The sequence below is a fragment of the Diceros bicornis genome, chromosome 13, assembly GCF_020826845.1.
Source record: "Diceros bicornis minor isolate mBicDic1 chromosome 13, mDicBic1.mat.cur, whole genome shotgun sequence".
NCBI lineage: Eukaryota > Metazoa > Chordata > Mammalia > Perissodactyla > Rhinocerotidae > Diceros > Diceros bicornis.
The window spans coordinates 9,366,725-9,380,411 of NC_080752.1; the positions used below are offsets into that span (position 1 = coordinate 9,366,725).

The following is a 13,687-nucleotide window of genomic DNA, read 5'->3' on the forward strand; positions in this document are numbered from 1 at the left end:
TTCTCGTAATCCTTGCAACAGCCCCAGAGATAAGTACTATTATTAACCCCATTTTGCAGATGGAGAAACTGAGGGTCAGAGAAGTTAAGCAACTTGCCCAAAGCTACAAATCTCCTAAGTGGCCGAGTTGGGATTCTAGCCCAGGCAGTCTGACTCCAGATCCCAGAGCATTAAACCTTACACAAGGCCTGCTGGATGGACCTGTGAATGAGAGAGTGAATGAATGGATAAATGCAGGAGCCTTCACACTCTTAGCAATGGGCAAGACAGGCCACTTTCTGATGGGGAGGCAGAAGCTCTAGGGGTGAGGTGGGCATCCAAGATCTGGGTTGGGGGTGGTGTCTCCCCGGGGTAGAGCGTGATGCCCTGCCCCCTGTCCCCTCTCTCTCTGCCCTGTCTGCAGGCGCACGCCGCGATGCAGCACTACGGGGTGAACAGCTACTCGCTGCACGCTGTCAACTCGCTCAGCGCCATGTACAACCTGCACCAGCAGGCGGCGCAGCAGGCCCAGCACGCCCCCGACTACCGGCCGTCGGTGCACGCGCTTACGCTGGCTGAGCGCCTGGCTGGTAAGGGCCGTGGGGACGGGACCTTGGGGACAGGACCTTGGGGGCTCGGGGTGGAGGAGAGGTCTGGGAGAGGAGGCGCTGGAAGGCAGAGATAGGAGGAGCATGGGGAAAGTTTACTTTGGGAGACTTGGGAAGACCCAGGTCACTTAGCAACACAGAGAGGTGTCCATTCAAAATCTCTGTGTGACTCTCTGCAGCGCCCCTTGTTCACCAGCACCGCTCGGCACTGGAGCTGCCCTGTGCCTTCAACTTCCCATAACAACCCTCTGGGGGCGGTTCATTAGCCTGTCTCGCAAATGAAGAGACTGAGGTAGGAGGGTAAGGGACTAGCCCGGGGTATTACAGCTAAGAAGTCACGGGAGTGCCCAGGGGATGATGTTTCAGGCAGGGGGAGTCAAATAAATAGTAACGGCTCCCATGTTATGAACAGGCCTGTGTGCCATGCCCTGTGGGAGGCTCTCTGTGCATCAAACCATTCAACTCTGATAAGGAGAGGTTATTACCTCCATCTTACAGATGATGAAACTGAGGCTCAAAGAGGTTAAATCCAGGCAGGGTGGGGCAGGGGATTGGAATGTGACATTATGGCTAAAAATATGAGTTTCAAAGCACAGACTTGCAGTCACTGCAGGGGCTGCCCACTCACCTCTTTTCTCTGAGCCTCAGTTTCCCCCTTTATAAACAGGGGGCAATGGCAGTGCCCACTCCAAAGGAAGGTTGGGGACTTATTTGAGATAACAGGTGATATTCAGCAGAGACTGGTAGGTGCTCAGAGGTCATATTACTCACATCCCAAGGTAAGTGCCCACGAGGGAGCTGCAGCCTTCCCCCACTCCTGGTTCATTGTGTACCTGCCCCGACAGCCTCTCACTGGACGTGGGAGGGATTTGACAGCATAGGTGGGGAGCTTGGTTTCCTGGGAGGTGATACCACCTACCCTATCCTGTCCCAGGCCAAACCTCAAGCAGCTGGCGAACCCATGTAGGCCCACACCTGTGCCAGGTGGTCATCAGAGGACTTCAGGGCACACCTAGGGAGACCAGGTGCCCATAGACCCATGTGAGAGCACAGCAGGAGAAATGTGGCCAGGATCGTGTGGTGGGGCAGCTCAGAGCAGCATGATCCGCTGCTGTAGACAGAGAGGGCTTCCTGGTGGCCACGGAGGAAGAGCCAAGCCTTAAAAGGGCAAGGAGCGGGGACTAGCATGAGCCAAGGCACAGAAATGGTTTGGGGTGTGAGGACCCTGCGTGGGTAGAGGTGTCGGCCTGGAAGAGAGGGTGGGGCAGCCACTCCCACTCCTTTAGACCCTGCCAGGCCTCTGGGCAGGGCTCAGTGGGTAAAACTGAGCCCTGGTTACCTTCTGTAGATCAGCTTGGGGGAGCTAGTGTGGGAATGTGGGTGTAGTCCTGCCCTGGCTGTGACTGCTTCCCCGGTTTGGAGTGAATTCCCTGTGCTTAGCCTAGTGGTGACACCAGCTCCTGACTGTGTTCCTGACCCAGAGAGTAGGGGTCAAGGATAGAGGCTTACCTCCGCTGGCCTGGTGGGGGCAGAGGCACTGGGATATTGAGTACTCCACCCTAATTCTCTAATTCTTAAGAAGGAGGGACACGAGCTCCGGGTCGGCCTTTGTATGGAGGCCTCGCCTTCCATCAGGAGGTTTTGCTGATGGTACAGACAGCCCGGCCTCCCCTTTGACCACCCCTACTCCAGGCCCCTGAGCCAGCAGCAGGATGCTAAGCTGCTGCTCCCTCTACCAGGCTTCTGCTACCTGAGGGGCCCCCACTCCCTCCTACCCCAGGGTGACCAGCATGAGCTCGGGCTCAGTCTGGGCCAGGGTTAGCGCCAGTTGTGAGGGTTCAGGGCTCCCTCTGAAAACTTAAGAAGGAGCAACCTGGTATCTGAGGCTTCCTGGACACCCAGTTGCCTCCTTCTTCCTCGTTTAGAGTACTGTGGATTATTGATTCCCAGTCCCGGAGTCTGACACAGACCACGCAGAAGCTGACACTGCTCGGTTCTCTTTGGCATAGACCGTTCAGGATCCACTTATGGGTGAGGGGAGGCAGGGGGAGAGAGGTTACTGTCCATCCTTCAGGGACTAGTCAAGCAGAAGGGCTGGAGGCTAGACACCAGCTGTAGGCAGACATCTGTCCTGGGTGGTTTTCATGTTACTGACATGTGGAGAGGACCGTGGAATCAGTGGTCCACCAGCCCTGTCTCCCCTCCAAGACTGTGGTGGTTAGAACCTGGCCTCTTTGTCCTTTCCTCCTTGAGGAAGCAGCCAGAAGGGTCAAGACTGGATGCAACAAGCCTTTCCTGTGCTCCGAGGGCCCTGCCAAAGCTAGGCTTTCTGTTGTGGAGACAGGAGAGCAGGAGCCTCAGGTCCTGCCATCAGAGACTCATAGGCCAACAGGGATGACAGGATTCATACCCAGAGGACATGGAAGCAAGTGCCAGTGAATTCTGTCTACCCAGTCAGACCTCTCCTAACTAGACCTTGCAGATAAGTCCCAGCTCACAGCCTGGCTTCTCATGGTCAGGAGCTAGTATTCTGGTCACATCCAGAGTCTAAGGGTCATAGGGTATTAGTACCTTTGTGACATGGATTTACAGATTATTAGCATCAATCATGTAATCTCATAATATTATATTCATAGTACCCTAGGACTTTAAGAATCATACGGCAATGCCCACCCACCTACCCACCCATCCCCAAACCAAATAAGGAAGACCCCCCTCAATCACATTCCTGACAGCTGTTCATGGAGATGAGTTAGATCTCTGTGGTCCTGATGGTGAATGATGGGGTGAAGAGATCTGAAAACCCAGCCATGTGGAGAGGGGATGGGTGATTTCCAAGGGGGAAAGGGCCAGGGTCTAGCTCTGGCTGGAGCCGGGGTGTCTGCAGTGGGGCAGCGCAGGGTGAAATTCAAAACCTATTTCCCATAATTAAATGGGCCCCCTCTCCTTGCCCTCCAACGGCTGTACATTTCAAGACATCATCTTGGAGGCCCGCTATGGCTCCCAGCATCGCAAACAGCGTCGCAGCCGTACCGCATTCACTGCTCAGCAGCTCGAGGCCCTGGAAAAGACCTTCCAGAAGACTCACTACCCAGATGTGGTGATGCGTGAGAGGCTGGCCATGTGCACCAACCTGCCTGAGGCCCGGGTGCAGGTAGGGCCCCGCTCCTCTGACTAGACCTTGCAGACAAGCACCAGCCCATCAGTCTGGCTTCCCATTGTCCAGGAGCCAGCGTTTCAGCCCTCAGTGCCAAAGTGCACTCATGTCTCCACGAATGCCGTCAGTGATAGGAGGGAAGTTTGGGAAAGGATTGAGGGTGTGTGTTTCCTAGAGGGGCAGGGGCAGTGTTATCATGCACACCTCCTCCCGGAGCACCCAGCTCCACAACTCCACTTCTTTCCCTCCCACTCCTCCTGCTCCTCTCCCCGCCCCCAGGTGTGGTTCAAGAACCGCAGGGCCAAGTTCCGGAAGAAGCAGCGCAGCCTGCAGAAAGAGCAGCTCCAGAAGCAGAAGGAGGCTGAGAGCTCCCACGGGGAAGGCAAGACCGAGGCCTCAACCCCAGACACCCAGCTGGAGACTGACCAGCCCCCCAGCCTGCCCAGTGGCGACCCCCCTGCTGAGCTTCACCTGAGCTTGTCTGAGCAGTCAGCCAGTGAGTCAGCCCCCGAGGACCAGCCAGACCGGGAGGAGGACCCCCGGGCAGGGGCTGAGGATTCCAAAACTGAGAAGAGCCCTGGGGCTGAGAGCAAGGGGCTGGGCTGCAAGAGGGGCAGCCCCAAGGCAGGTGAGGCTTGGCAGGTGCTGTGGGTGCTGGGGGAGAATGGCCAACCCGGGGAGAATGGCCAGGTCCAGCCGATAGGTGCCTGGGTATGCGAGGAGGGTCAGAGCAGGGGGTAGAGTTGGCCACGAACACATGGTGCTCAGGCATGACCCATTAGAAAGGACTCAGCCATAGCAGGCCTGGGCCAGATGGTCACCTGTTAGTTGCTGAATCCTGGGAAGGTTTTGGGGGTTCTGAGGGAGAGTCTGGGTGGCAGGGGAGGGATGCTTGGGGAGTTCAGGGCAAAAGCTATTCATCAACCATTATGGAAATATTCCAGTATTTTAACAACCGGTACAGGTGTACCAGTACATAAATACTGATACCAGAGGTTCCCAAATGCAGCAGAGACTCGGAGCCGTGTTTTAGCAGGAACAGAGCTGTGGCAAGAGGTGCATCTCAGACACAAAGCCTGGGCCCAGGCAGGGCCCAGGTGGGGCTGTGAGCTGAGAGCTGGAGGGGGAGGGGAGCCATGGACAGGAGAGGGGATGGGGAGGAGACAGCCCTTGGAAAGGCAAGGGGTCTCCTCAAGAAGTCAGAAATGGGGACCTTGGCAGGGTCCCTGGGGCCCCTGCAGGAAGCCTGGGTCCCTTCCTCCCAGGATTCTGAGGCATGCTTCAGGGGATGCCTGACTGAGTTGGGTGGATATGGTTTCAGCCAAAGCCTGTCTTGTCTGCAGCTGTAAGAGGGTGGGAAGGCTGAGGGAGCCCCTGCTGGTGGACCACTGTCCTTGTCCTGAGCCCTTGGTATTTGACTCTCTGCTTGCAGATTCCCCGGGCAGCCTGGCCCTGGCTCCTGCAGCCCCTGGGGGAGGCCTCCTGGGCCCCTCCCACTCCTACTCCTCATCCCCGCTGAGCCTCTTCCGTCTGCAGGAGCAGTTCCGCCAGCACATGGCAGCCACCAACAACCTGGTGCACTACTCATCCTTTGAAGTGGGGGGCCCGGCCCCCGCTGCTGCTGCTGCTGCCGCCGCGGTGCCCTACCTGGGCGTCAACATGGCCCCGCTGGGCTCACTGCACTGCCAGTCCTATTACCAATCCCTGTCAGCAGCGGCCGCTGCTCACCACGGTGTGTGGGGGGCCCCACTGCTGCCCGCGCCCCCCGCAGGCCTGGCACCTGCCTCAGCTGCCCTGAACAGTAAAACTACGAGCATCGAGAACCTGCGGCTTCGGGCCAAGCAACACGCAGCCTCCTTGGGACTCGATACACTGCCCAACTGACTGCTGGCCTCCAACCCAGCCAGGGGTCTTGAGTGCCCCCCTCCCAGCCCATGGTTATCCCCAGACGGCTCTCAAGGAGTTAACTCTATGAGCCCAGGGATCCTGGGCCTGGAGTCCTGCCCCCTGTGCCCTCCCTGAGAGCCCCAGCCCTAGATGAGGCCCACCCCTGCACACCCTCTGCATGGCCCTGCTTGGATCCGTGGAGGCCAAATGGGGAGGAGGGGAGAGGCTGGGTGGCCCCTCAGCTTTCCACTGGGGAGTGAGAGGCTCTCACTGGCTAGATCCCCACCTCAGTGTCGCCTCCTCCCCTCCCTTTCTTCCGTCCCCTTCTGCCCCCTAGTATGTTTCTGTGTGGAATGTGAGGTATAACTATCCATATATAAAGCTATATTTTCAGGCCCCCGCCTGCCCCAGGCCCCTGCCCTGCTGCTACTCCACTGCCGCCCTGGCCTCCACCTGCAGCTTCTGCATCTCACTCTGGCTTTCCCTTCTCTCTGCCTCTCTCTCCCCTTCCCTTCTTCCCTCACCTCCCTCTCCCTGCCTCTGTCCTGTTCCCTACCCCTCTCTCCCCACCTCTGTCTTCCCCACTCTGGATCTTTCCCCCATGTCTCTTCTCCCTGCTCCTGCTTTCTTTCTTTGGTGCTGGTTGTGTTAGTGTCGTCAGTTCCCAAGCTATGTTTTGTTTGGGGTTGTGGCTTTTTAGTTTTAGTAATTTTGCTTCTTCCTCTTCCTCTCCTGCTTCTTCCCTGCCTGCCTGTCTCCTCCCCACACTGGCACTCTCTCTTGGCCGCTGTTCCTTTCCATCCCCAATAGAGGTGAGAAGGCCCTAGCTGGAGACCCTGGAGCCACTGGAGCTGCAGGCAGGAGGTGGCATTGGCACTGGCCCCCACACCCACCTTCCCCCAGGCCTGGCGTCTAGAAGGTGTTGTGAGCACGTTCTCTTCTCTCTCTCTTCTCAGCGGTGAGGCCCCATTCCCAAAATTGAGGAGGAGGGGAGTGGAGGCAGGAGTTAGATGGGGCAGGCGGTAGACGGCAGCACCGTGCCTGTAAGACCTCGTGCTGCCAGCGTGTGTTCAGGACTGACCACAGGGCTCTAGACCCCTCTCTGGTGAGGGAGGCAGCAGGGGAAGGGAGCTCTCAGAGAGAGGTGTCTTCAGAGGAATGCGGCGGGTGCTGCTCTCCCGCAGCCCAGCCCCCACCCCCCCCACCCTGGTGCAGGAGGTAGTGTCCATGGCGGGGGCGCCTCGAGCCAAGAAGGAAGGTTGAACTCCAGCTCCTGATGCCAGTGAGGGCAAACCACGCAGCACTGTGCAGTCTCGGGCTTCTGTTGGCGTCCTGTCCTAGGGCCAAGTGCTGAAGGAAGGGCTTCTGTCCGGCTAGTCACTGGCATGGCGAGATATGTTCCTGTTTGTGGCCGGGAATCCAGCTCCCTTTCAAAGCCGTGTGACCTTGAATCAGCCCATAGCCCCTCTGGGCCTGTTTCCCCTAGCCCAGGTCTGGATTAGATGGCCTTTGGTGTCCTGTCCAGCTCTAATCTTCTGCATGTCTGTGCTCACAACCTTGCAGCGCAGAAGTTGTTAGTTAACTAACAACAACCACAAAAAGGCTCTCAAAAGTACAATGTATGAATTAGAAAATTACCCTTGCCTTGCTGTGGAGCAATGGGTGTTGCTCGCACAAGCCTCTCTGTGGGCATAGCCACAGTCTCTGGGCCTCAGTTTCCCAATAAATATAATGGGTCCCTTCTAGTTGAGACAATCTGGATTTGATCCTGCTTTTCTTGAGTTCCAGTGCCAGCCTTTGTGGTCATCCCATCTCCATGTCTTCACATGGCCTCAGGAGCTCAGGGCAGGGGGAGGGGGATGGCCTGCACAAATTCTGGGTCATGATCCCCAACCCTCTGTGGCTCACCACTGAACCCTCCAGCCCCTGCTTGGAGAATTTGCATCTGAAAACTGAGGTAAAGATTCCTAAGGCTTGTCTCCTCTCCCAGTGGAAAGAGAGGGGGGTCTATTGGTGCCTTGGTAGGATTGGTTTGCAGAGCAGTCAGTGCCCATCATCTTTGGGGGGATCCATTTGGGCTGGGGCAGATGGAGAAGGTTTTGGATGGGAAAAAAGTGAGGGGAATGGTAACCTGGACCAAGAAAGCTGTTTGAACAAAGCAGTGGACTGAGATTAAGTGGACGATGGGGAAGGGGTGGCTGGCTTCATGAGAGGGAGGCTGAGGACCTCGCGTTCAGGCTAAAGACCTCACCTCTATGTGGCGCCAAGATAGGCAGGTGAGGGTTTCTGAACAGGCGGATCAGGTGAACCAGGATCTGGGATCTGGGATTTGGAAGGTGAGTCCAACAGCCATAGGAGCCTCAGAGGAGGAGAGACTTAGGCAGGGGGATGGGAGGGTGGCAGAGACTGTAGGAAACAGAAGGGATTTTTGGTTTGTCCTCTGGGATCAGCTCGAGAAAGGTCTGTCTCTGAAACAAAAACAATCTCATCTAGACCAGGCCTGGGGACTGAAGCTTTCTGCCTGTCCCGGGATGCAAATGACTGTCACTGGGCCTTGGAATCCAACAGCTCCAGACATCACCACCTCCTCCAGGAAGCCTCCCTTGTCCTCCTAAAGGGCAAGTCCACCCCAAAGTCATATTCTGTCATGGCTGGAGCCAGGCCCACCTCAGGCTCAGCCCAGCTTCCCTCAGCTCTGTCAACACTTCCTCATTCAATTGACCTAATTCCCCCAGCCCAGGGAAGGCAGGGAAAGTGTATGGGGTCCCCGCCCCCGGGCAGCTCTCAACCTCCTTTAGGGCACCAGCCTCAGTTCCTGAGAGCACCTGGAGAGCAAGAAGAGGGTGTGCCAGGCGTCTCCAGCGGGAGCAGATGGCCTGGGCAGGCCCACCGCACCTGAGACTGAAGCTGCAGCCGTCCAGGCCTGCTGCTCACCCTGAGGCCCGAGCTCTGACTGTCCCTTCCAGGAAAGCCTTGTACCCCCGTCCCCCTCCTGTCTGAGGCCTCCATTTCCCTGCTTCCTCATTTCCCAGTGCATGTCCAGGGGTCTGGACTCCACGGCCGCGGGCCATACAGACTGCTTTCCAAACCAGCTGTTTTGTGACCATTTGTGCTTAGAAATCGTGCCAGCCGTGGCAAAAACACTGTGTACTGTATTTATTTATTCTGTTAGTTGAAAAAACAAGACTCAAACCTCCCCCTCCCCTGCCCCACCTCCTGTGTAGTGCAGCATGACACCCTGTCCTGTGTATCCGTCCGTCTGTCTGACTTCCTGTGACGTTGTGACCTGTTCTCTGTCCTACTTGGCTAATAAAAGAGAATCCGGCAGCACAGCCCTTGGCCCAGGTTCATTCCCAGAGATGCCCGCAGTGGGCTGAGCAGGCGGCGTCTCAGGTCTGCTCACTGCCTGTCCCGCACTGTGGTCTGTGGGGGAGGAAGAAGGCCTGCCTCAAGGTTGGCCACTCCCACGCCAACCTCATAGCTCTCTGCACGGCCCTTACTGATCTGTGGCTGGTGTGCTACTCTCCAGTGGTCATGGGGAGCAGAGCAACCAGGGTGGGGAAGGGTTCCATTCTCTCTGAGCTGCTTACACCTCACCCAGGCACATGTGGCAGGGCAGCCTGGGGCAGGGACACCTGGGGTATGCAGGGTAGCCTGGGGGATGGGTCTGTAAGATGGAGAGGAGCAGGGGATTCTGTGGGAGCAAGTAAGCCAGGGCTAAAGGGGAAGGACAGGAAGGCACATTTGGATCTAAAGCCAGAGCTGTTCTCCAATGGGATGGGCGGCCTCTGGAGGGAGTGAGCTCTTTGTCCTCAGAGATGAGCAAGGAGAGAATGAAGAAGGGATTTCTGCTGTGGGTGGCAGGATGGATTCAAGATTTATGAGGGTCCTTCCAGCTCAGGGTGAGGGGTATGTGTGTGTGTGATTATAGCCTGTAAGTCTATATGTAGATGTGAGAACCTGTGCCCTGAATTCGTGTCTGTTTGCATTTGTGTGTGTGTGTGTGTGTGTGTGTGTGCGCTCCTGCACGAGCAAGGGAGAGAGGGAGACCTCAAGACTGAATATATAGGCAACAACTGCTGAAAAAGTACACAAATAACAAGTTCTTGCTGTGAAATCTTGGCCCTCTCTGCTGCATTTCAAGAAAAAGATGACGGGTGATCTCCCCTACTCCGCCTTCACCGCCCTTCCCTGGGGTTCCAGGGTGTCCGCACAGGCTCCTGAGCCAGAGGGGTGCTGCAAGCTTGGGGCCAGGGTTTGGGAGGGGGTGAGAGTCCCCTCTGGGGATTTCCTGGTAGGAGAACCCCAGCAGGACTGAATAGGGTGCAGGGCTTCCCAGGGGCGGGCCCTGACCTCCCCATTTCCCAGGTCGCCAGGAGACACATTCCTCTCTCCCCACTGGGGCTGAGGATTAGGGCGGGGATCACCCCCCCTTCACCCTGCCTCCCTACCTCCCTGGGAGGGGCTGGCAGATCAAATGTCTCCCAAATCTCCCGCTGCTCCCTCCCAGACCTGAGCCACCACGTGCCTCCTACATGCCTCAGCCCCACAGTACACACCTTCCCTGGCGTAGCCGGTGCCCTGGTAACCCTGCAATTCGAATCACTCATCCCCTCAGCACTTCCTGAGCACCTGCTGTATGCCTGGCCCTGTGCTGGGCACTGGGTACATAGAAGCAAGTAAGGAAAACATGCTCCCTGCTTTCAAAACAGTTATGACACAGGGTGATTTGCAGTTCAAAAAATAGAGAACTATGGGAGTACAGAGGAGGGGTCCCTAGCTCAGCCCGGGAAGGCCAGGAAGGCCCCTTGGGAGGGAGACTTTTGAGCAGAGTCTCATAGGTCCTGGGAGGTCCTGTGTTCACTAGGAGGGCAAGGGAGAAGGGTGTCCTGGGAGAGGCACAGCACATGCGGAGCTGCAGGGCCGAGCTGGCGGGTGAGCACTGCGCCCTGGAGGAGCCCCGGCCTGTCCTGGTGGGGCTTGAGGACGGAAAGGGAAGCCGGGAGCTTGGACCCAAGCCCAAGGGCCATGGGGGCATTGGAAGCTATGCCCAGGGGGGAGTGGGGCGATCAGACTCGCATTTTAGTAAATCCTGTCCCCCCCAACCTCCACTGCATGGTGGTTCATGAGGAGGCAAGGAGACCAGAGAAGGGGCAGCTGTCATGTCCTGGTGAGAGGAGGGTGGCGTCGACTTTTGGGGGAGGAGGGGGGCCGAAGTGGTCAGATTGATGAGAGATTTGGGGGTAGAATTACTGTGGCAACTGCAGCCACGGGAGGGTCAAGGGTGATTCTGCATCTCTGGCTTGACCACAGGGTGGAGGGGCCCTGGGCTGGGGTGGGAGTGGGGGATGAGCCTGAGCTCATCTGAGGAGCCTTCAGTTTATTCAAGGGAAGATGTTGGGTTGTACTGTATCACGGCTCAAGAGAGGGGTCTGTCCGCGCTGCTGACTTAGACTTTAATTTATTTAACACATACCTATATAGCACCTTCTCTGTGCCTGGCACTTTACAAATATTAAGTCACTTAATCCTGACACAACTCTGTGGCGTAGATACTATTTTTTTATTTTTTGTGAGGAAGATCGGCCCTGAGCCAACATCTGCCAATCCTCCTCTTTTTGCTGAGGAAGACTGGCCCTGGGCTAACATCCATGCCCATCTTCCTCTACTTTATATGGGACGCCACCACAGCATGGCTTGACAAGCGGTGCGTCGGTGCATGCCCGAGATCTGAACCGGCGAACCCCGGGCTGCCGCAGCGGAGCAAGCGCACTGAACCGCTTGCGCCACCGGGCCAGCCCCTGGGGTAGGTACTGTTATTATCCCCATTTTACAGATGAGGAAACTGAGGCACGGAGAGGCTAAATAACTTGCCCATGACCACACAGGAGTAACGGGCGAACCAAGGTATGAAGCTGGCTAACCTCAGAATCCATGCTCTTAACCTTGGTGGTTGTCAACAGAGATGTGGCGAATGAGACCACACAGGGAGAGGCCGAGGATGGGGCCACGGGGAAACACTGACTATGAAGCAAAGAGGATTCTGTTGTGGAGTTGGGACAAGCTACTCCCGGCTTGCTGTTTACTGTGGGCAAATAACTGTCCCTTTCTGGTCCTCAGCTTCCTCTTCTGTTGAATGGGAATCTTTAACCATGGCCAGCCTGCTTCCTGGGGGGCTCAGATGAGATAAAGAGAAGGGCCAGGAGGAGGCCGAGGGGCTGAGTGGCCGTGTGCCCAGCACACAGTAGGTGCTCAGGTAGCCCATGGTGGGTGAGCTGAGAAAGGCAGGGGGTCTCCCTGAAGCTTCTCCCTGAATCCTCCTGTTCTTAGGCCTTGGCTGCAGTGTTCTTTCAGTCCAGGCGTCTGGTTCCTTAGGGGCCCTCGTGGAAGGGGCACCTGCTGAGAGGGTCCTAGAGGATGGATCCTGTTAGGGCCAGTGGGGCTGGGTCCACCCCTCCGCCCTCTTTCTCACAGAGCTGCCTGGGGCTGGAGGCCCCCTACCCCCCATCTCTCATTCTCCTCTCCCTTCTGGGAAAGCCGATTAGGAGGTGGCCTCCTGCCCGCCGCCCTGACAAGTTTGTCTGAACTTCCAACAAAGGCCCTCAGAGGGCTGCAGAGGGAGGGCCCGGCACTGGGAACCTGACACCACTGGCCCAGGATCACCCCAGCAGCCTGGGAGGTGGCTCTGTGGCTCTGCCCACCCTGTGGCAGGCAGGAATGTCTCTGAGAGGGGACCTGGCCCCACAAAGGCCTGGGGGCTGGGCTGGGGCGGGCTGGGGGGCATCTCCACCTGGGAGCCTCTCACAACGGGGAAGGCAGCACAGGCCAGTGCCCCGGAGGGCGGGTGGGATATGCCACACTCAGTCACACACACTGACAATTACACACACACACACACACACACACATCCTCCCTCATTCACACGGGACATGCTGACTTTTACAATGGACCACACAACCTCAGGGTGTCTGTCCATCTGTCTCTCCTACTCATGTGTATCATGTGTACACCCCCAACATAAGCCCTCAGACACACAGTGTGTCCCCTGGACGCTCCACAAACCCCCCCCCCCACCCCCGACATGCATTCTTCCCAGTTTACTCACATTCCAGGTGGACGCAAACACTCAGATAGGGGCACAACTCCCTCTACATATGGGCCTCCAGAACCACAATGCCAGCTTGGTGCCCACAGATACTCGATGACTGATCCCCTGGGCCTGCTGGAAGATGCTGCCCAAATGCCCACCTGAGAGTCAGACCCAGTCCTCACTGCCACTGTCACACCCATGTCCTCTGACCCACCCATCCGTCCTCACACACTGTCCTCCCTCTCAGGGCTGCCTTCACGGGGGTACGACCTGTGCAGTCACACACAGCCCTGGGCTCAAGCCCCACAATGTTCTGATGTTGCCATCTTGAAATCCTTACTTTTTAACAAAGGTCCCTGTATTTTCATTTTGCACTGGACTCCATGAAGTATGCAGCTGGTCTCACTCCCTCACAGTCTCCCTCAGTCTGACTCACCCTGGGCCTTCTGTGGCTTCAGAGTCTCAGAGTCTCCAGAAAGCCCTCAGCTTCTCCCCCCGTCCCAGATGCCTCCACTTCCTCTTACAGCTGAGGCTTCCCTTCCCCCGCATCCCTCCCCGGGGCAGTGATCGGTCTGGAACAGGGGCAAGGATCCGTCTGAGGCTAGGATCAGGGATCTGTCTGGGGCAGGCTCTGTTAGGGGCCAGAGTCAAAGCTTTGTGTGTGAGACTGGGATCAGGGATCATCTGGGGCCAGAAGTAGGGCTCAGTCTGGAGAAAGTCACAGCTCAATTAGAGGTCAGAGTTGGGGCTCAGAATGGGGCCAGGGCAGGGCCGAGCTAAGTCCGTGACTGGTGCCAAGTCAGTTTCATATCTAGCATTAACTCACTGTGGGGGCGTTTAATAAGCTGCTAGGCTTCTGCGAACCTCTGTTTTATCATCTGTAACATGGGGAGATCTCTGCCTACCCCCAGGCTTGTGGGAATTGAGTGAGCCAATAATGGAAGTGAAGGATTTAACCACTGGCAC

At 57.0% G+C, this 13,687-nt stretch overlaps 1 protein-coding gene across 1 annotated transcript; it reads left to right on the forward strand.

The window, feature by feature from the left end:
* Positions 1-406: 406 nt before the first annotated feature.
* DMBX1 (diencephalon/mesencephalon homeobox 1) lies at positions 407-8,955 on the forward strand. Its single transcript, XM_058552322.1, has 4 exons — positions 407-569; positions 3,563-3,741; positions 4,024-4,372; positions 5,177-8,955. The coding sequence occupies exons 1-4, from the start codon at positions 416-418 to the stop codon at positions 5,626-5,628; spliced, it is 1,134 nt and encodes a 377-aa protein (XP_058408305.1). The 5' UTR covers positions 407-415; the 3' UTR covers positions 5,629-8,955.
* Positions 8,956-13,687: the final 4,732 nt, after the last annotated feature.